General features: G+C 38.2%; 2 protein-coding genes across 13 annotated transcripts in view; one reads left to right on the top strand and one right to left on the bottom strand.

The window, feature by feature from the left end:
* Window positions 1-11354, top strand: part of LOC101858769 (myocyte-specific enhancer factor 2A) — a 197433-nt gene extending 186079 nt beyond the window's left edge. For all 5 annotated transcript variants that reach the window (XM_005094234.3, XM_035968721.1, XM_013080208.2 and 2 more), the window contains 2 exons: window positions 812-941; window positions 2261-11354. In XM_005094234.3, the coding sequence (XP_005094291.1) occupies window positions 812-941; window positions 2261-2747 (617 nt within the window). In that variant the 3' untranslated portion in view covers window positions 2748-11354. The remainder of the gene's footprint in view (window positions 1-811; window positions 942-2260) is intronic.
* A 6187-nt stretch (window positions 11355-17541) lies between these two features.
* Window positions 17542-22257, bottom strand: part of LOC101859470 (E3 SUMO-protein ligase PIAS1) — a 30289-nt gene continuing 25573 nt past the window's right edge. For 7 of the 8 annotated variants that reach the window (XM_013080209.2, XM_005094237.3, XM_005094238.3 and 4 more), the window contains 3 exons: window positions 20803-20963; window positions 19641-19834; window positions 17542-19169 (listed from right to left, as the gene is read on the bottom strand). In XM_013080209.2, coding sequence (XP_012935663.1) covers window positions 18640-19169; window positions 19641-19834; window positions 20803-20963 — 885 coding nt within the window. In that variant the 3' untranslated portion in view covers window positions 17542-18639. Of the gene's footprint in view, window positions 19207-19640; window positions 19835-20802; window positions 20964-22257 lie in introns of all 8 variants that reach the window. The other variant, XM_013080211.2, reaches the window with a different exon arrangement.

Below are 22257 nucleotides of genomic sequence, written 5' to 3' on the forward strand. Positions count from 1 at the left end.
TGTTGAAGTCTATTATAATCAGAGTATGACTACATATATGTAAAATCTTGCAAGGACCTTCGGTCTGATGTTATTGGGTTGGTTGGGGGGGGGGGGGGGGGTTATTTTGTTGTTTTTTAAAATCCCATTTGCATGAAGCTTGTGCTTGTGTGTGTGTGTGTGTTTGTGTGTGTGTGTGTGTGTGTGTGTATAAGTGTCATTGGGTAGCTGTGTGCATGTCTGCACTTAAAAGTGGATGGGTGTGGGTCGTTGTGTGCGTCTGTTGGAGAAGGTATATGGGAAGTTTTGGAAAAATGAAAACTCGCTAATCAAGTTTAAATGTTATGTCTTTGATTCAAGTATCTGACTATCAGAGTTTATATACTCTGCCCACAGCTCTTACCATGTTATGTTATGATAGTAAGTTATCTCTGTTTTTTAAATGACTGTAAATATTTTAATTTTTTCCACCCCCGTCAAAGCAATGTATAGTATCATAGCAATGAAGAGCCTGGTTCTTTTAAATCCAACTATCAGGGACAACCAGGGATGTATGGGTTGTGACATCCCAGCTGACAGAAGATGCTCTGTATAATGCATTCCCCATTCAGGAGTTGAACTCATATCTTTTACTTTCAAGGAGAAGGGTGCAAACATTTTGCAACAGATGCCAGTGTAGTTATCTTTGAGAACATTGATCCCAAAACTAAGGTCATTGCCCTCTTCTCTTTTCAATGACTCCACTTTATAAACAAAGATATCCTATATGTGGGTGTGTGCTTGTTTGAGTCCCACACATTTTAAAATTTGATTGCATGTGTTCCCTTCACAGACGAATTTCCGATGAACAATGCTGAAATGAATGCAGGTGGTGGAGTGGGAGGCATGGGCTTTAACCAATGGAATCCAGGCCACATGAACTCTGTCTCTCCTCAAAATGCTGGAATGGTCTCACATCACAGGTATGGGAATAAAGCCATATAATTATAAAGAGCCTTGTCATTCAGTACCATTTGATTCAGTTCCTTTACACCATTAACATACTATGGGACAAGTATTGATCAAGATTAAATTTGAAAAGAAAGTATCTTTGAGATGTGTGACAGGGTTTACTCTGACCAGGCTTTTTCAGTGAAGTGTTGGGTTGGCTCAGTTCTTCTCATTGGGAGCAGGCTGCCAGACTCACAACCATGAAATCTTGGATTTGATTCTCAGTCTAGAAGAACAAAGAAGAAGAAGAAGAAGATTCCCAGTTCAAGCTTGACTTTGTGCCCTTTGGAAAAACACTTTACGCAAATGTTCTTCACTTTTCTCAAGTTTGAATGAGTACGCAGCTAAGATCATGAAAGATCTTGTTGATGTATTGATGTCTGATAGCCTGTAAAATACTGCTCACACTGATACTTCATCAGAAGCTGAGAATGTTTCAGAATGTAATAGGGTGTGACAGGGTAAATACTAATTATGAGGCACCCTAGGAAAATCAGTCGTATGTTGCACAAAAAAAAGCAATACCGGTATGGTCAAAACCTAAATTCATAAAGTACTTTATCTTCTGAGTAAATGAGCGTTTACTGATTTGAAATTAATCAGAAGCTGACATAGGCATTTTAAGTTAGTTATCCCTGGTACCCAGTTCTGAGAAATCTGGGTTTGAAGTTGGGACTTTTCTTTGAATAGTTTCAAGGAAGAGTACACATTTTATGCTATCTATGATTAATTAAAAATCCCCACACTTCAATTTTGAATCCAAATCATGCATTTCTTTCTGAAAGTACTATTTTTCTGGTCTTTGAGATAAATTTTCAGTAGTGTTGTATAGATAGGGAAAGGGAAAAAGTACGAAGGACAGGATTTATTGATGGAGTTTGATTGAGGCCTGTTTCACAAACTTTTCCTTCTCGTAATCCTAGTGTGGAATTTTCCTTTTCATGAATAGCATGAGCAGGTATATCATCTGAATTTAATATTGATAGAGTTTTTGTGGAAGGTTTACACCATGTATAGTTTTTACTAAGGTGTCTACTGTTCCTTTCACCTTGCAAGGCTCTGAAATTTGCTCACTGTCTCCTGCTTTCTTGTTAAAAATTACAACTCGACTGTTTAACTCTTACTTTAGCTGTTATCTGATGTATTTATCACCTTTGATTTTACCTATGTTCTGACTCATATGTTACCATTATCTGATGATATATTATTCCCCACCCTGGATTTAATACAAGCTGTGATTTTCCCGCTTGACTCCTGTCTCATTCATTCCTTTTGTGTGTCTGTTTCTCAGCCCGACCCCGATGGGCAACATATCGTCTGGCCAGGTATCTCCCCTGGCCATCAACACCCTGAGCGGAATGCGCATCAAGAGCGAGCCCATCACTCCACCCCGCGACACAACCACACCCTCTGGCCAGCTCCGGCCACTGTCAAGTGGCACTGGTCATCTCTCACCCTCATCAGGAGTTGCTGGTCACTTGTCCCCATCCTCTGGCATGCCAGGTGCTGGCCACTTATCTCCGTCGGGCGGAGGCAACAACAGCGGTGGGGGTGGTGGTGGTGGCGGTGGTGGTGGCTGCAGTGGTGCTATGCCTGGTCATCTGTCTCCCTCAAACATGGGCCCCATGGGTCACATATCTCCGACAGTCCCTGGCCACATTTCCCCCGCTCAGCAGATGGCGGCCCACAGTAACAACAACTCCCCCACCACCGGTCAGCACCTGGATCATGACAGCCCAATGGTCAAGAGGTCAAGGATGGAGGGATGGACGACATAATGAAAGGCTGTGCAGTGGTGTTCCAAATAAGGACAGAAGCTTCTACTTACGTTCTGCCAGCCTACTTACCTTTGTAACTACCTACCTACCTACTTGCCTGTCTGCGTATCCACGGGATAACCTGGCTGTGCATGTTGTTCAGGTGCTTGGAATGACCCTTGCGATCCACGACCACTGTGACCCATAACCCCTGTGACCCAGGCAGGGTGCCTCTGGACACAGCCTCCACCTAAGTGGGCTGCACTGACTGACTCGGCTGTTTACTGTGTACATTTTGATTGCCCCTGTGAATTGGCTATCTTTGGCGTTGTCATGGTCAGTTGCTAGATAAGCTTGTCTGAAGTGACTTCCGCGAACAGGATGGAAGAATGACCGACTACCCGCTATGCCTTGATTCACGCTTGCTTGTGCAATGTCCATTGTCCATGGCTGTGATGAACAAAAGTGCAAAAGCTTCAAGTGTACAGCAGAGATGGCTTCCTGAGTTTACATACTCCAGTCCTCGTTTTTGTGAGACTTTTGATCTGTACGGATTCGAATGTTGTTCCCCAACCACTACCAGGCCATAAAGGATTGGCATGTAAAAGTAAAAGGTGTCTGCCTGCTTTCTCAAGAACGAAACAGGATTGATGACTTTCATGTTTTCTCATGATCTTCAACTAAGATATCTGGGTTAGGTAAACTGAAATTGTCAACATGTAATCTATATTTGGAAAGTTAAGTCATCGCGTAATGTGTCTGACTTTGGAAAGTCGCACTGGCAGATGCACGAAGCCGTCTGTTCAGCAAAAGAAAGCACAGAATGGTATTCTATCAAAGACACGGTGTGGTGTTCACCTCTCATCACAAAATGTTTGCTTGCATAGTCTGCTTAGATGTAAAATTTTGTTATTGTTGTTCACAGATGATGTTGGTACTGTCTATTCTCAGTTGTAGATAGTCCATCGTTATTCTACATGAATATCTTAGTGCCGAGACGTTCTTCAAGATTTTTATTCCTAATTCTTCTCACATGTTCTGTTGTTGTTTTTATTTCAACTTGGTTTGTCATTGATTATGCTCTTATTCTTATTGCTTTGGTCCAAGGGTTGTCTACTTTTCACGTTCATTTCAACATCATTCTAGAATAAAGAAAAATTGTGGCGGTCACGAACTGCAGGCTGTCATTGAAAAGGTGAGGAGATGTTAACTCCTGGCCCTTAGGAGCACAGGAAAAGCTTCAGCTTGAAATTGCTTTTCCTGCCGTTTGTATTTATCTCTCGTGGAACACATGAGTGCTGTCTGTTGAGTTGAAGGTTTTATAAGTGGGAGAGACAACAGTCAGAAAAGTTATGTTATAAAAACAAACGTATGTCTCTTTAGCCTATGTTAACACAGCTGAATACACATATCATGGTTGATTTTTTTGTCATCGTCGTTGTTGTTGTTACTGTTGTTGTGGATCACGCTCGAAATGTTTCGAGATGTAAATAACTCCTATTGACTTTGTGTTCCTCAAGTTTTGGCCTAGTTTTCTTGCTTGGGTTTGGTGTCTGCTGATATGTTCACTTGTTGAAGATGACCAATGGAAATCTCACTCCCACTGTGTATGTGATGCTTTCCTCCCAGCTTTGAACTAGAACCTAATAATAGTATGCTGTAGTATGCTGACTGCGAGCAGGCACATGTTTTGTAAAAAAATAGCATACCAATTTATGGGTAAAGAAGAGTTGCAACTGAAAAAAAAAAAAGATGAAAGTACACAGTAATATTTATTCCTCCCAAGGGATGTCAGCTTTGATTGACAAGGAAGAAAAGCAGAAAGGATCACGCGTTGCCTTTTGCTTTTTTTTTATTGATTAAGTGTCTGGAAATCTGTTATGTCATAGCCATTTTTAAAGTACTAACAAATTATGAGCTTGGCATACAATGCCAACAAATGGATTTTTTTTTAGATGGCTTGGATTGCAATAACATCATGATTTGATAATCTAATCAAAATCATTATCGTAAAGCTAAAAAACTGCTCACATTGCCTTACTAATTGACATTCTGTAGGCCATAACTTTTCATGTCTGAGACAAAATCTTGTAAGATTTGATAGCTCCCGATAAAAAAAATTGTCAAATTTTGGTTTCTGTCACAAAGAAGGGTCATCACAGACTTTATTGCTCTCAAGAAAATGTTCTTTCTCGTGGTATTTTCCAGAGCAGCATGGGAGGGCCAGAAACTGACAGGTTTTACCATTTATACTCATGTCTTCTTTTGATGTGACATGTCTTGCCTTCTAGCCCCGTAAGTCTGGACATGCCTGATGTGTTAGATCACAGTTTCGACATAGTGGCAGAATGTTTATAAGAACAAAGTTGTTCTGTTGATCACTGAAATGTGAAACATCTTTGGCTGTAGGGAAGTGTTTGATATTGTAACCAAAAAGATGGTGCAGTTCTAGCTGATGAGTACCATATTTATAAAGTTGCTTTTTTCTTTTGGGGTTTGTTTATATCATGCTATTGTAACTGTTTTGTTTATGTTTTCTGAAGGCATGCAACAAGTTCCTCATTGAAGTTCAACTATTTCTAAAAATTAACTTTTGTCACAAAGATTTCTTTTGCAGAAATTAAGCCCTGAGATTGTTTTCAGTTCCTTCTCTTCCTCAACCCTCCTTCTCCCTCTTTCTGCTAGCTAAAGCTACTCTTAGCTTTCCCATTAAAACGCTTGGATAAAGTGTTTACAGTAACTTGATGACCTGAAGTTGCATTTACACCAAAACCTCTCAAGTGTTTCTTTTAGTGTCTCCTTTGTTCACTTACCTGCATTCATAAAATAGGCTGCTCTAATGAGAACTTATCATTGTGAAAATTAAACACTTTTTTCTTTTACATGCCAAAATTGTGTACACCAACATTGAAACCTTCCAAATAAATAACAAACCCACATTTTAGTCAAATTTTAAACAGGGAAAGCCAACCACCAATCCACTTGTGTAGCCGCTACCTTGTGATCACAACCCAATATTCTTTTTAAAGAACGGAGAAGGGGGTCTAGTATTTACATAACATGAATGCTTTGGTTGTATGATGATTTATCTGATGAGAATAACAAGTATCGGAGTGAGCTGTATGATAAACATCAGTAAGGTACAGGGAATCTCAGACTGGCCGGCTGTGCCGAATATCTCTTTCTGCCTGCTGAGACTTTTTATCCCTCTGAGCCCAGGTTAGCCTTCACAGTAAGTGACAGACAGGGTTAAAGCATCCTGACTCCTAAATGTCAATGGGAGTGTAAGAATATCTACAGTATCAAGTATTCAACTGGGAACCTTATTCAGCTCAAGTGTATGCCTACATTACATATGGCTGTTGATCAAATTATTAATTAAGTCAAAAAATGTAAAATATTCACTACTTTCTTTTGAAAGTTTTCACCCAAGCAGGGCAAGACTACAGCAGTATCGGTTACAGTCCAGCTTATTTATCGAGCCTTGTCAAAGACATTTGTATCACATGTACTAACTACTTCCAGGATCTGTTGATTATGTCAGACTGTTCAGTTGAGCAATTGGGTCATTGTTTTGATTTGCAGACATGACATGAAATCCATAAGAAAAAGGCAACTTTGTTCAGTGGTTTTCATTAATATAGAAATCTTGTTGCGTGCTAGGTGTTACTTTTATTCCATTGTGTCTCTGAGAATATGTCTATTATTGTGGTTACTTTATTCTGTTGTATATTTGTTTTTGTCTTGTGTTTATCTCCATACTGTTGTTTTTGAAAGTTGTCAAAGAAACAGGAATATGGAAATGTTTTGAGCAAAGTCTGGCAGCAGCTAGTTTTAGACAATTTACCCTGTTTGTATGTCTGATTTCGTGCACGTGTGTGGATATGTACAGTCAGATTGTTGGTTGTGAGGCTTGTAGATAATTGGCAAGTAGACTTCAAAAAATGCACCAGTGCAGTGAGAAGTTGCTTTACTTAAATGTATTCTGCAGCGCTAGAATACCAGGCTTCATGTCCAGTCCCTTTCAACTCTCACTGGAATGCTAAATGTGATTTCAAGTGACTCAAGAAAATGAAGTTGCTTTTGGTGCATTATTGTTGATTGTTCTTTCTATCAGTTTCTTCTTCTTTTTTACAAGATAATGTGTTTTTTGCTGTCAAATGGGTGGTTTCTTTTCTTTGTGTCTTGGCACTGTCAAACTTAGGAGCAACGAAAAAAATGTTCCCTTGAGAGTTTTTCTTACCTTTCAGCCATCCCTATCCCTTGTTCTCCTTTTGAGTTGATCTTTTTTTTTTGGTATATGATGACTTTCAGATGTTTTAGAGTTGAAAAATGGGGATCAATAAAAGTTACTCCAATCCAAAAGTACAAGTCAATCATGTGGAAGAAAGCCTCAAGAGCAGGGGTTTTTCCCTACCTTTTCTTACATCAGATTCAAAAGATAATAGCTGAACAGCTTTCCTGAATCAAAATGGGGAAAGAATAACAGAAACCATGAAGAACTCAATGACTTCCTGGCTCACTTCTCAGAGTGATGTGGCTCATTTCAAAGCATTGCTGCTTGCAACATAGAATGTGTCTGCCTATTATGAAGAGGTCACCAACCAAGCGGTGGAAAATCTCTGCTCTAAACACTAGGTGGCTCCTAAACAAACCTGAGGAACTGCTCTGCCGTAAGCTAACAAAATGCCTTTTTTCATTTTTGACATCAATTTTTTTTTTTATTTTTGCTAAATCGAAAGCCTGATCAGTTACCCTACTTGTGTGAAAAAAAGTTAAACTGGGACCACTTTTTGAATAAATTAGAATTCAAATTTCGGAAGAACACCTTTTTTTAAGGGTTACGCTAACAAAAAACCTCTTTATCTCGTAACTGCTGTGAATTTTTAAAAAGGCGTTTTGTCAGCTTACGGCATTACTGGTAGCATTGGTCTGTTTTTTCTGTTCTGGAAACATCATTGTCTGTGATATTGGTCCTAGTGAATCTTTCTTTGTGGCCTTACAGATGTTGTTGTTCCATGTTCCCGCCGTACCTTTCACTCGTCTTGTGACCTTCCCAGGCCTGCTGGTTCCCTAGATGACATTCTGTGTATACTTATGGGACTGTAGATAATCATGTGCTCACACCTTGCTATTTATCACTTGATGTAGTTTGTTATATTACGCAGGCTACTAATCTGCTGGGTTTATGTGTAATGTTTCCGAGTACATTGTATGTTTGTGTATCATAAGGCACAAGTTCTCTAGAAGTGGCAATTCTTGCCTGTATATTCTCCTAACGCAAACTGTAAGCAGTCGCTGAATGTTTAGCTGTGTTGTGTGTAGGGTCGTAGCTAGCAGGGTAGAAGCATGTTTGTTAACCCTGACAAAATGCAGACGTTTATTTTTTAGAGTTTGAATCCGGTAGTGCCATTTAAATCGAACGCACAGTTTATTCTTTTCTAGTTTCGGCACCTTTTTTTGTAATGATATAGACTGTATTTGTCATGGTGTATGCTCTTAGTACAAGCTACCAAAACTGTTGACTTTATCATGGTGGAATTTATTGTCGAGCCAACCTGACATTGAGTAAATTCATTGAGTGTGAATCTTAGAGTTAGGTAAGAAAAGAATGCACAATTATTTATTGCTAAAACATTGGGGAGTTTTGATCGTTGCTTATAGTCTCCCTTCACCCTGATGTAGCTAAATAGAGTGGACCAATTCCAGCAAAATAAGACAAACAAAAATCTTCTTGTAGTTTGGAATTATTACTTATTTTTCATATATATCAGTTTTGGTAACAATTTTTAATTACTCTTTCACAACTATCTTTTCTTCAATTCCAGAGTTCTTTTTTTTTAAATTTGCAGAACACATGTCCATGTATGTACAGTATTTGGTATGTCCTACTCTCAGTTATACGTAGTAGTATAAACTGGAGAAACATAATTTTTTCTTTTCATACCTCTACTTTATCTAGAGATTCGAACTTCTCTAGTAAGATAGTTCTCCCAAAAGCAAAGTTAACAAAACTTTCAGCATACTGAAATGTTTATCTAGATTTCGTAATAATGTGAATTTATTTTTTCCAAATACAGTCTGTTAGATGGATGACCGCCTTTGTTATGTAAAACCTTTACAACTGACAAGTGGCATTTTTAAAAGTTTGCTTCCTTTGGCACTGGCGCAGATATTCAGTTAGTGAAATTTAGAAGCTTATCAGGGATATGTATTTGATCTCAGTGCAACAGCCAGGGTAGACTACAAAGAGGTAGAGAACTGCTGATGTCAGTTTTGATGAAATCATAAAATGAATGTGAATACTGGCATAGAGACCGAGTTTTTGAATGCCACAGATAGTACATAGAACAAAGAAAAAATGGTATCTCCAGTTCAAACTGTTTATCAAGGTTAATGTAGAACCATTTCACGGCAGTACTGAAAAGGGTTTATCTTTTGTTACTTTGTACATTTACCACTTACTTTTTGAAAAAGACAGTCATTGGAGAGGGGGACATTTTAGCAAAATCTTTCTTCATCTCTTCAGAATCTAAATTACTATGTCAGCTGACGTTATTTTAGTAGCTCTATGCGTGGTCTGTTTGGTTATCTCAGTTATTGCCAGTTCAGGTCAGGAAATGATTTTAATACCTGTGCCAATTCTAGCAAGTTTTGTTTTGTTCTGTTTGATGAGGAGAGCTTCAGGAATGGTTGCCTGTAACATGATTCTTCATACACTGTCTGTGCTTTTGATGCTACTGTCCTTATTTATTTACACTAAACATGTCCATTTCTTTTAACTTGATCACTGTTTTGATGATAAAAGAAATCTCATTTGTCAATAATTGTTCTATTTGTAAAGCTGCACAATTATGCTTTGTACTTGTACTTATTGATGCTGATATCAATGTGAAGAAAGAGAGAGATATAATTTATATTGTTATACGATTTTATTTTGATGTAATTTTGTAATGTCTTCTAACTTGAAAGATATACATATATGTGAACTGGTTTGTTGTTTGGTACAAACAAAAATGTGTTGACCCAAATGCCATTTATTGTTGCAAGCTGTATCCTGCTCTAACAAATATCAACTAAAGTGTACATAGAAAAACAATCATTATTTCGTGCCATGCGTGGGGACTCCCGGCAAATGTAAACGACTGTCACTCTGAAGGGCGAGCTGATCCTCTTCTTTTTTTTTCCTTGTTTCAACGCTGACTTTATGCCAGTCTTTGGCAGTTGTCAATACGTGAGAGCTTGTGGGTCATGTTTGGAGGGTTTTTGTTCAAACATCTAGAACCCCTTTGTTACTCAAAGATTCTTTATCATTAATGGAGCCTATTACTAATTGATTTTCACTGTTGTGTTGTCTAGTACCATATTGTTTTACCACTCTGTGACTGTTACCATATTTTGTTGTTTGAAATATTCTTTTGTATAAGAATGTGAAGTAGACCATGGCTGTTTATGAAAGTAGGAAGTATTGGGAGTTTTGTGGACTTGTTTTTGTCTTAATTTTCTCTGACTTTCTGCCTATGTTCAATAACCTTGTACTTTTAGTTTCTCATAATCATTACAAATTGTGTTGTGTATGTTTCAGTGTTGTAGAAACTACATGTAACTGTCCTCAGACTGCCTGTACATACACTTTCCTATCTATTATTACGTGACTAATGAAATGTACAAGCATTATCATGTTGTGATGTTTGCTAGTCTCGATGTCGTGAGGGGTTCAAGGTCACAGGAATATAGCCCAAACGTCAAAAAGGGAAGTAATTCACAGTCTCATATATTTCTAATGCTCTGAAGTTTTATTTCGCTGCTCTCTTTGATATTTATTATTCATCCCCCCCCCCCCCCCCCTTCAGTTCTTGAGCACCCAAGCTAGATCTTTCTAGGAATATTTGACGAGAACAATATTTTACTTTAAAAAATTTTATTGAATGGACTTCAAGGTAAATGGTCACACAAATTTCATTTTTATACCTCCAAGGTCTTCTCACATCTAACATATGGAAACAGTTTTTTCAAGCAGACTGAAAAACTGTAGTTCAAGCCTTCAGCAGTACAATTATCGTTCAGAGAGACCTTGTGATTTATGATTTCATGTACATTTTTAATAAGTTCCAACATGGTCATTCTTTACCAAGGTATTAATTATGAGCATGGACTAAGTTTTATTCAATTGTCTGAAAATTTCAAACATATTTTTGTCCCCAAATGTTGTGTCACATTCTGTAGAAATCACGCATTACATTTTTACTAGGTTTCCGCTCCCTTAACTTGTATGCTGTTCACAAAATAAAAGTAGTAAGCGTAAGCTGTTCTCTGAACTACAGAACTGAAGGTCTTGTGCATAGAAGTCAGAAGGTAAAGATTTGCATCTTAAGTGTTTCAGACTACGAAGTCACTCTCACATTAATCTGACGAAGTTTTTACATTTCATGGATTCTGTGAAATGTAACCCTGAGGAGACAAAGTTACCTTTTCACAATTTGTTTAATTTCTGTAGGGTGAGAAATGGTATCAAAAACACACCTCAGCAATCACTGATAGCTTATGAAATATTCATGTGTACAATGTTACCATTTTGTAATGATCACGACCCACATTAAAATATATATATAAAATATATATCTATAATGCAGGTGTTAAGTGTTGTTTTTTTTGTTAATTAATTACTAATCAATAATAAGGCTATCAGACTAATCGAGAGGTTACGGGTTCGGGGGTTTGTGCCGCAGGGAAAGGCACTTTACACAAATTTCCATCAGTTCATCCAGGTGAGAATGGATACCCAGTCATAGGCAGCAAAAGATCTTGTCACTATGTGAGTGTTTTTTAGCACCTTTAAAATGGCAACTTAAACTGTATGCTTCCCAGGAAGTTGAGTTTGTTTCAGAAAGCTGTTTCAACACAATACATGTAACTTGTGTAACAACTGTTTTGATGGGAACAGAATCGGGGAACAGTAACAGTAACACAGAAAAAATTATCAAACAATAGCAGTGCCTACAAACGTCAGTACAAGTATCGGTATTTCAAATTTCTGTATGATCAGTTAAAGAAAAACAAACTGTTGTATGACAAAAAGCTACACAAAAAACTGGTCTATGAAACAGATCAGACCAGTCTATGGGGGTGTTGTAAGGAGCTAGAGATGCAGAATAATGAACAACACATGAAGTAAAATATAGTGAGTTGGAGAATACAAAAAGTCGGCAACACAATAGTTACATACCACCGTAGACTGGAATTTGTAACACAGAATAAAAAAAATAGTGAATTGCATTGCAGGCATTCTCCTAGGAGAGACTGTGGAGGGAGAGACGGTCAAAGCCTCCACAACCTGACCCAGATACAGGAAAAGCCGATGCAGAAGCTGAAAACTTGGAACATCCTTTACTTTTTACTTTATAAGTAAAGGGAAGCTCGTTGACAATAAGAAACAATAAAAGGGGGAAAATATGCTGGAACTACCAGTGGCATCCTCCAATCACCCTTACTAAGACATTAAAAGAACAACCAGAGAGGAAACATTTTACAAACTGGAGCAAGTAATACAATGGAACTTGGATTCAACAAAGTCATCAGGCCTGGCCTTCAATTTTGTTGAATCCGAGTGTTCGTTGTAGCAAACATTAGGTTTTTGTTTAGATAATTACAGGCTTCATGAAAGTAATGTATATTGAAGTCGACTTCCTCAATCAAAAGTTGTTTGGTTTCAAATGAAAGGCGTTTTCGTTTCTTCGATGCTATACGGAAGAAATGCTGGAAAATTTTAGAATACATTGGACTCTACCACCAAGCACACACTGTGCAAAAGGTCCAATTTGTACAAATGCATGCCTGTGTGATATATCATTTATGTTCGCCAACGTTTGCCGAACAAGTTGTGTTGCTGTATAGCCTAGCAAACAGCGTTTGATTCCACAGACCTGCACGAACTTCATTTCGTAGATCTTTGCCAAGACTAGCTTATCAATATCATTATAATATTGATCAGAAGTCAGGGGGAAAAGGACAGAGTGCTGTGACGCGTTTGTATCTCTACTGACTACTGACCATCCACGCACGCACCACTAGTGCCCCCTCCCCTAGACACATGGACACAGTCACACTTGTGCTGGCTGCCCGCTCGACCCCGACACACGCTGAGACACGTGGGTGTGCCAACAACGGGTGTGTTGGTATGAAAGAAGGATGTTGATTGGTTGCAAAAGATGAAAACTATAAGCTACAGGCTAAGCGAATAATGGTCCCCGATGAAGGTGCCATGGATGGTTTCTGGGAATAGACAAGTTTGTTGCAGGAGAAAAATGGGCGCAGCCACGTCAGCGGGGGTGTGTCCACCCTGCGACTTCATTAATAATAGCTTGCTCATTTATGTCTTTGTTGAAACCAAGATATTTTTATTGATTTTAATGAATTAAAAAACGAAGAATCCATCTCCTTTCATTGAATTGGAGCTCGTATTTCAGTTTTTAGTAAGAGTTTTACAGCACTTGCAACACAATAAGGTCATATTAATTCCAATGATATTAGAGGTGTTTTGTGTTTTAGTAGAGGTTTTACGGCACTCGCATAAGGTCATAAGAGCGCCAGAAGATTAGGTGTTACAAGAGAGTAACAAACATAAAAAAGGAGGGGAGACATGTTTTAGTAGAGGTTTTACGGCGCTCGCAACTGCATAAGGTCATATGAGCGCCAGAAGATCAGAGGTGTTACAAGAGAGTAACAAACATTAAAAAGAAGGAGGGGAGATAAGGACGACAGATGTTTGATAGGAAAGCAGAAGCAAACCACACCAGAGCACTCGCCAACCACCCACATTAGAGGTGTTATAAGAGAGAAACAGAAAAGAAGGAGAGATAAGGACAATAAAAGGTTGATAGGAAAGAAGGAGTAAACCACATCAGCGCACCCGCCAATCACCCACATGTGACAGCAGATGAGAGAGACGTGGCATCCAGCCAATCATGAACTTATTGGAACCTAACATCCTCCTTGACATAAAAGAAAGGGTACTTGCGTCGGGACACTGCAGGCAGAAAAAATGTGCCAATGAGGATAAAAAAAAGACAAAAATTTGGCCCCACTCAGGTTTGAACCTGAAACATCTGCACGGAAGATTGTGTTTGTAACCTGCTGCTCAACAAGAATCTGAGTTGGTCAGACAATCAACAACAGACTGAACAATTGACAACATAACAAAAGTTAAGTAATTTCACAAGACTTTAATAATGTACTATATATGACAACATCTTCAATTCTTTACAATCAAAGAATGAGGCAAAACAAGAATTCACACAGATAGCCACAATTCTCCACTTTGAATTTGTGTTCCTCTACAACAGTTCAAAAAACACAATGGTCATACGGATTTGAACCTTTACTTTACAGCACAGTATGGACAAGAATTTGCGATGTTACATGAAGATTATACCTGTCATTTGACAAGAAATAAATTAAAAAACCATTCATTTTTATCAAAGTTCTTCAAAGACAAAAAAATAGTTCATAACAGTCACACTTGCCCTCCCAGCAAGACAAAGGACAACTTTCTGCAAAACAAACCATAAAAGTCTGAACTAAACATGAAAAAAAAATACCTTAACCTATTAGCATACAGATGATAAAATGACTCGAGAGATTCACTATGTAAATAACAATACAAAACTGACAACTCTTTCATTCCAATGTTTTGCTGCAAATCCTCACATTATATAACAGATGAACATGTGGCTGCCATTTACATTCAAGGTTACACTTCACATTTACCAACCATCCTTACTTTGCTTTTCAGTTTCTTGAGGACACAGCGTGTACATTATGAACAATCTGAAAAAGCGCTATAAATAGATCACTCAAACTCGCTTCCATATCCCACATCAAGCACTCAAATCAAAAATCAACCTTTATTGCTGAATATATTAAATTAGTCAAAAACCAGGAGACAAAAACCCAAAGAAAACGAACAATGGAAGAGAGATAAACACAAAAATTTGACAAATGAAAAAAATTAATGTAATATAGCTTTTCCCATATTTAGCCACAGTAGGCTATCTATTTTCCAGGCAAACTGAAAAGTTTAAGCAATTGTTTGCATTATTGAAAGCCACTGCCCTGCAACACTGCAGGCCATTTCAAAGGCAGAGTATTCATGGAATCAAACCAGGATCACCCATATTGCTGTCCTGCTTAGTACTCCCTGACCCAACAGATGGAGTCATTGTGGAGCAACACCTAAAAAGAGACAGTTACGTTTTAGTGAGTTCTACAGCACTTGCAACCCAAATATATTATTAAAGTGCCTAAGACTTCACGTTTTACTAGAGAGCAAAGAAAAGGAGAGGCAAAGACAACCGATCATTGATAAGAAAGAAGGAGCAAACCACACCAGAGCACCCACTACTCACCCACAGAAACATGAAACAACATTAGACAGAGATGTTCAACAAACACTGACAGGAAGAACTTGGGAGGAACTATTTGGGTGTGGACATATTTCACCATTATAACACTGGAGAGAAGACAAGAAAAGAAGCCTTGTAAGTGAAACAAGTCAGTACTTTCTCAATCTTGTAGGCTTAACCCCTAAATCAGTGCTTGTCTACCTTATTATAGCCAGTGCCCACTTTTGCCTTTTATCTGTCATCTTAAAAAGCCTAAAATCACCATCCCGCCATCTATATGTATTTTGAAGTGGTGCATTAAAGTTCAAGAAAACTTGTTATTACCCGGGCGAACCTCACCCTCCATCAAAATTACAGAATAGCCCACTAGAGGGCGATACCACCCAGGTTCGCAAGCATTTCATGTGATTGTAATGTCACTCCCTTCGCAGGCTTGTTCATTGTTATTTACCATCTCAGTTCCAAGGGGGACATACAGCGTGGCAGTCTCTTAGGAACCCTGGTAACTACTGTATTGTTCACTGCTTTTAACTATTTTCATAACAAAGTATAAAAAGACACAAAGGGCATTTTAAAAAAGGAATGATGGAACTACAAAACTCGACGAAGGCTGCACATTTAGTCAACATGACATTGTGTACAATGGAATGAAAAAATGTTAATGACTCGTCATTCTCCAGTCACACTATACAGAACAAGAAATATGAATGGGAATCTCTCAAACCTGTGTATACAACCTGTGACTAAACTCCACCAACATTGATCTGAGAAATCTTTGTACAGACATCCTTTGCTTTAATTAAATGAACAGCTAAAACACTGCATCATACAAGTGTACAACTCCTCTCCACATGACAAGGTTATTTAAAAGGCGGGACCACAACACAGCTGAGTATAAATCATGTGGACAACCATGAAAATGTTGTAAACTCCTTACTTAAATAACTTAATGAAGGACCCTTATTGATTTGAACCAGGGCTTCCCTTTAGCTTAGTGTAGTTATAATCCAGCAGAGTACACATATGCATTCCTTCATAATGGCAAGTTACGTCCATTCATAAAAGATCTGTTCACACTCAATGGTACTGCATCCACTGGGGTTGAAGAAAGAACCAGAAAGCTGATGGAAACGAGCCTATTTCACAACTTGCCCTAAGCAGGTGGGGAAAACAATAGAACTACTCCTAGAGCAAGTTTATTCAATTATAAAGTTAAAAACCTGAAAAACCAAGTTTTACGAATCTACCCAAACAGACACAAAAATATAATACCATGAAAAGTTGTAGAAAACTGGTCACAATTTTCCATGACAAACTTTGTTCATGGCAACAGATCGAACTTCCACATTAAAGGAGCCTAGAAAAACTAAAAGAAAAACATCAAACATTTCCAGAGACAAAACATAGCCCAAAAGACTACATCATTGCAAGGATTCTGCGTCTTTTAGCAAAACATTGACAACTGGGAGTGTCAACCGTCTTGCTAGACAAATGTTATGCTGGTGAATCTAACAAAAGCAAAAACTACCGTTTCAAAAGTCTACGCAAGCTGATGGTCATGGAGGGCTGAACAAAATTTATCGCTAATGCAAATGAACTACACCCCTAACACCCTTAATACAATTTAGGCAATTTTGGGGATATGCTGCATTCACTGTCTGTCATGGCAGACCCAGACTGACAGAAATCCCAGACTGACAGAAATATACACCACAGGAAAATGGATGAACGCCAATTTTAAAAAAACCCATTGTCCCCACCTGAGAATCAGATGTGAGGCATCATGGTGAAATCATGCACTCGTCAAATAAATGAAATCGAAGAAATCAGCAATTTTCGGCCAGTTTGGCAAATTTTTTTTCGAATTTTTGTATTTTGTTTAACACCTTGTATGTCCATTCAAAAACATTTATGTGTGGATTTTACAGAAAAACATTGATTAAAGGCACAGAAAACGTAAATTTGCAGTTTCCAAAAACTCTCAGGCAATGGAAGTTATCAAACTTTGGCGGCCATTTTCTCGTTAATTTTACCTCTAAAAGCCTGCAACCCTGACCTCCAATCGCAAATATTTAGACTTCCATTCAACATGGATATTTTTTTTCCCTAAAAGAAAGGCAAATAACCAGGCTTTAAGATCATACCAATAACCCCGTATGCCTAAAAAATTGACGAGTACCTGATTCCACCACGCCATGACACAAATACTTTTGTGTGCATGACTAAGACAGTAAGCGTTAACAACGAATGCCACTGGGAACCGTGTGGGAGAAGACAGACAGTATTACAAGAAATTAAGTTCCAGTAACATACATACGTGAACTGATAAGATAACTAATCAACTGCTTGGAAAGAACAGATTGGAAAAAAATCATTTTATAATGTACAAACAAGATTATTTCACACTTTTTGTGTTTTTTTAAAGTTTTATCAACATGAAACTGACACCTGCAACAAAAAAGTAATCCTTTGATTACACAAAAGTGCCAACAATGATTAAGACCCCAAAAAAGAATCTATACAAGATTTTTCCATGACAAGTGAAAGGTAAAGGTACAAAGAAAAACACCTACCAGTCATCAACACGACAAAAATGACAATTTCATTCTAAATAAGGACTTGAGGGACACAATCCGCAAATACTGCACTTTCAGCGAAATATACCATCAGCATTCGAAAATTTTTGGAGACACCAATGGACACAACTACAATGGCTTTCAGTGAGCGACAAAAAGACAGGCTTCATCAAGGAATGCATGTCTACTGAGACCATAATTCTAAAACTTTTTTTTCCAGGACCATCACAGCCACACTAAAATTAAAAAATCAGTCTTCTCTTGTATTTACACTTTCTGGTTTCAAGGTGTTTTCCAACTGACTCATCGGTTTGATCACACAAAGGAGAATTAATTAAGTAAAAATGAAGCACATATCATAAAGCAGCTGGCCCATCTTTCCTGTTCTTCAAAACAGAACCAAATCTTCAGTTGTCCACAACATCTTTCAGTTGTAAACCTATAACCATGGGTATAAAAGAAACTGCATAACTATCGCTTTCATGACCATATACAACCTAGGGATGACCAGTAACCACATATAAATAGAATTTTGTCATGTACATTTTGCCAAACCTTTTTTCAAACCTTCAAATCCTCACAGAATGTGGATCTATTTTGCATTTCCAAAAAATTAAAGAAAGAGCAAATTAGAAGCTGACTACAGGATGTCCCACCATGTTGACGACGAGCTGTCGGAAAAATCTTCAACTTGTTCAACCTAAGGCACTAGATGCAATCAGATCACTCTTCAATCAAAAAGTCACAGTAAGTTGCCTATAGTCAGTTTCCCATGCCTATTCTCCATTTTATCACACTCTATGGTTTTAGAAATCACCAATGTGTCTGTGAGAATGCATGCTATTAGCAAGTTTGTGCAGACTAAAATAGTCTTTCAATGGAGATTTTTTTTTCTAATATATTTTGTGTCTTCTTTGTCCTTAATACTGTACTTCTTCAAACTCCCCAAGACAAACCTTTCAGAAACTCATCGAAATCTGCATCAGACATAGCCTCAAGGTTGAGAGCCTGCGACTGTAATGTGCTGGAGGGGGAATGAGTACTGATACTGGGGGAACCGTTGAGGATGCTCTCCACCGGGGCTAGTGGCGGAGGGCTGTCCCGCACAGGATGTGGCGAGTTGTGAGACTGGGAGCTCGTTGAAGGATATGGGGTGGTCGACACACAGGATGAATGACTAGCACTGGCAGACGAAGGCGAGGAGCACTGTGAATTGCTCAGGACAACAGGTGGGGAGGCGGGCATAGCTGCAGCTGGGGTGGGTGATGGGGTGTCCAGGGTGATGACGGGGGGTGAATTGACTGGATCGCTTGAAATGACGGCATCGTCATCGTCATCTTCATCTGAGCTGTCTATGGTTAGATCAATGATGGGGCCTTTGGACGAAGCAGGCTTACTTGATGACGACGACACAGTCCCTGACCCTCCCATCAGCTGTGAGGACATCGTCGTCGTCGTCACTGTCGCTGATGATGATAAGAGAATGCATTTCCTCAACAAAATCTACAGAAAGGTCCAACAAACATACAAATAAACAATACCAAAAAAATACAGAAATCTGAAGTCACTCAAAATCTTGTTACTAGATCAAAACATTAAGGAGTTCCTTCAGCTTTCTCATAGTCCCAAGCAATGAAAACAAGCCACAACAACTAAAGTATAACTAAAAACTAAAGGAAGTCTACAGCTCAAGTCCAGTCATCCACGAAGAATTTCTGCTTTCAAACATGATTTGTTTGTTCAAGTAAAAAAAAAAGGAAAAAAACACAGTTTCCATTCAATAAACTGAACTTGAAAAGCAAAAAATAAACCTTCAAGCCAGAGCAGGCATTTCTTGTCCTACTGACTTGTCAGAATAAAATTTGGCCATTTTTCTTTACATACAAACTGGAATCTAACAGTGCCATATTTCAACATCTAATGTTAACTTAATTTACCTGTGAGTGGTGAACTACTTCTTGACAAAGATGAAGACGATAGACTCGACGCCATTGATGACCCCTTGGAGTTGGGTGTGAGAATGACTTGTTGAGAAGACTCCTTCTGGGGCTTCATGGGCGACCAGCTTCCATCTTCATGAAATATAATATCTGTGCAGGATGGAGAGTCTCTAAAGATCTCCACAAAATATCTGAGGACAATGTGCATGACTGATAGAGTTGGGACTGTGAAGGCAGTTTATAAAAATTATTGCTACTTTTGGTTAAGTCAAGCATTAACATAAAAGTTTGAAACTTTCTTGTCGATACTTGTTCAAGTGCATATTGCTCCATAAACTGTAAAGTCTAGGTTGCAGAGCTCCACCCACTAGTTCTCATGATGCAAGATATTCTTTCACAATGAAAAGTGTATGCAAGATATTTATAATTCAGTTTTTTCAACATGACTTTAACTTTTCAAGCCATTGGCCTACTTCTGTTTTGTTTTTTTGCAGCAGGTTTAGTTGGAAATAAGCATACAGTGGCACTTTCATCTTAGCAAATAAGCCGCTATGATGGCACAAATTCAGCTTGTCTGTAAATGTGCCAACTTTAAAGGGTTAAAGATAACTGTAGCCTAAGCCATTGAATACATAGTCCTGAACAGAAATACATGTAGCTCAACTGTAAAGGTAACTATGTGCTGCCGAGCGCAGGAGGCAAACATGTTTTTCGACGACAATTTTTTGGTTGGAAACGAATAAGTGATCGCTTTGAAAGCGCCTTCCCAACTTTGAAATATTTCCATCCTTATTTCTTCTGATATTACCTTAGTTTCTACCTTTCCAAACAAAACCTAATCAACTTCAGGAACTTTTAAAAATAAAAGTAACAAAAAATATTTCTCAGGATCCTCCCAAAACAATAGTATGGGAGCAAAATAAGTAATTTGGAATCCAGTAGACTACTTAATGAAATGAATAAGCCAAGCACTTTAGCAGCATTTCTAGACTGGACTAGAAACTCACTGATGACAAAAAAATCTAAACTAATGTAGTCGAAACTAATCTAGTACCATTCCGTGAGTCAAGTGACTGTCAAAACAACAAATTATTACACTTTTAATTAAAACACTTGACCTTTCTCATTATTTGACCTGGAATAAACAACTAAAACATACCCGTCGATGATAAGTTTGTCATAAGGACACTGTCGGTCACAAACTGGACACATCCAAGTTGGCTTCCGCTCATTCATCATGAGAAATGTGGAGGCGTCAAAACATTGCAGATGCGTGCATGTGCTTGCCCGACATGGAATTTGCATTCTCATTTTTCCCAACTGCAGAAAAAAACACAAAAATGTATTTAACCAATAATCACCTCAATGTATTACAGGAAATAAAGAGTACTGGACAGCAGTTGTTTATATGAACATTCAGTTTGACGACAAAACACAACACGCTTTTCTAAATTTGGCAGATACGAGAACCATCATATCAAGAAAGGAAAGTGACACTCCAGATGCAGCTTCTTTTTTTAACAAAAAGCTATTTTTTCCTCTTTTTAACCCCTTGACTACTAACCATATATGTACCCTACATGCTAAGGAAAATTTTAACGTGCATAAGACATCGGTGGTCACAATCTTTAATATATGATTGTTCGTTTATTTTAAGAGACGGATCGGCAAAACATACCAATAGAAAGATAAATGATGAGAAAAATTTATCCATAGACAGGTACTACATAGAACAAATCTTATCGATGTAAACAACTTGAAAGTGCTAAGACGAAAAAGCGTTTCAATTCTATGCGCTGCCTCCGTCTCGCATGTGTGTGAGATAAACAAATACACACCTTGCTTTGTTATATTGGTAACAAAGCTCGCGCTTCTCACCAAACTACAATCAGTAGCAAGAGAAATGAAGAAATGGATTTATCCATGAACAAGACTCGGGTAGAACAAGCTGTAAGGATGTAAACCAGTGTAAAGAACTGAGAAGAGCTTTCTGAGTCGACGAGTCTCATTTCGCACGATGTGTGCTTTGTTACGTGTTGTAGAACCCACCCTTTCCGTCCAATAGTCTATATAAAGATATGACTTCATGGCTAGAATGACAAGCTTTCATAAAAACCTTTCTTACTACTTCCTTTCTTCTCATGCAATATATATTAATTTAATGCGCGCACACACACACACACACACACACACACACACTATTTTCATCCAGATATAGGAACAGAACAACTATAATGAAAAAGAAAGTTAAAAGCTTATGAAAAATGGCTACAGTCGGAGTTTCAACGCTTCAAGTCACATGTGTCAAGCTCAAGATTGATTCTGGTCAGATATGTGTCAAAAAGATCAGAGTCAGAAAAATTAAGAGTAAGCCAACAGTAATTACAATTATTTCCAAACTTATCCCTCCCCCCGCCCCAATTTCAGTCAGAATAGTATTTAATTCCATAAGCAACTCGGCCCACAAATGCCCTTGAAAATAATTACCTGCCTTAAAATATGAGATTTATGTGTAGCATGGTTTCTCATCTTAGATAAACAGATACCTTTTTAAATTCTTATGTGCAATTAAAGTGGGAAGAGAAAAATCTCAAAGATGAATACAAGATGCCGA

This window comes from Aplysia californica, unplaced genomic scaffold (assembly GCF_000002075.1).
Source record: "Aplysia californica isolate F4 #8 unplaced genomic scaffold, AplCal3.0 scaffold00078, whole genome shotgun sequence".
In the NCBI taxonomy this organism is placed as follows: domain Eukaryota; kingdom Metazoa; phylum Mollusca; class Gastropoda; order Aplysiida; family Aplysiidae; genus Aplysia; species Aplysia californica.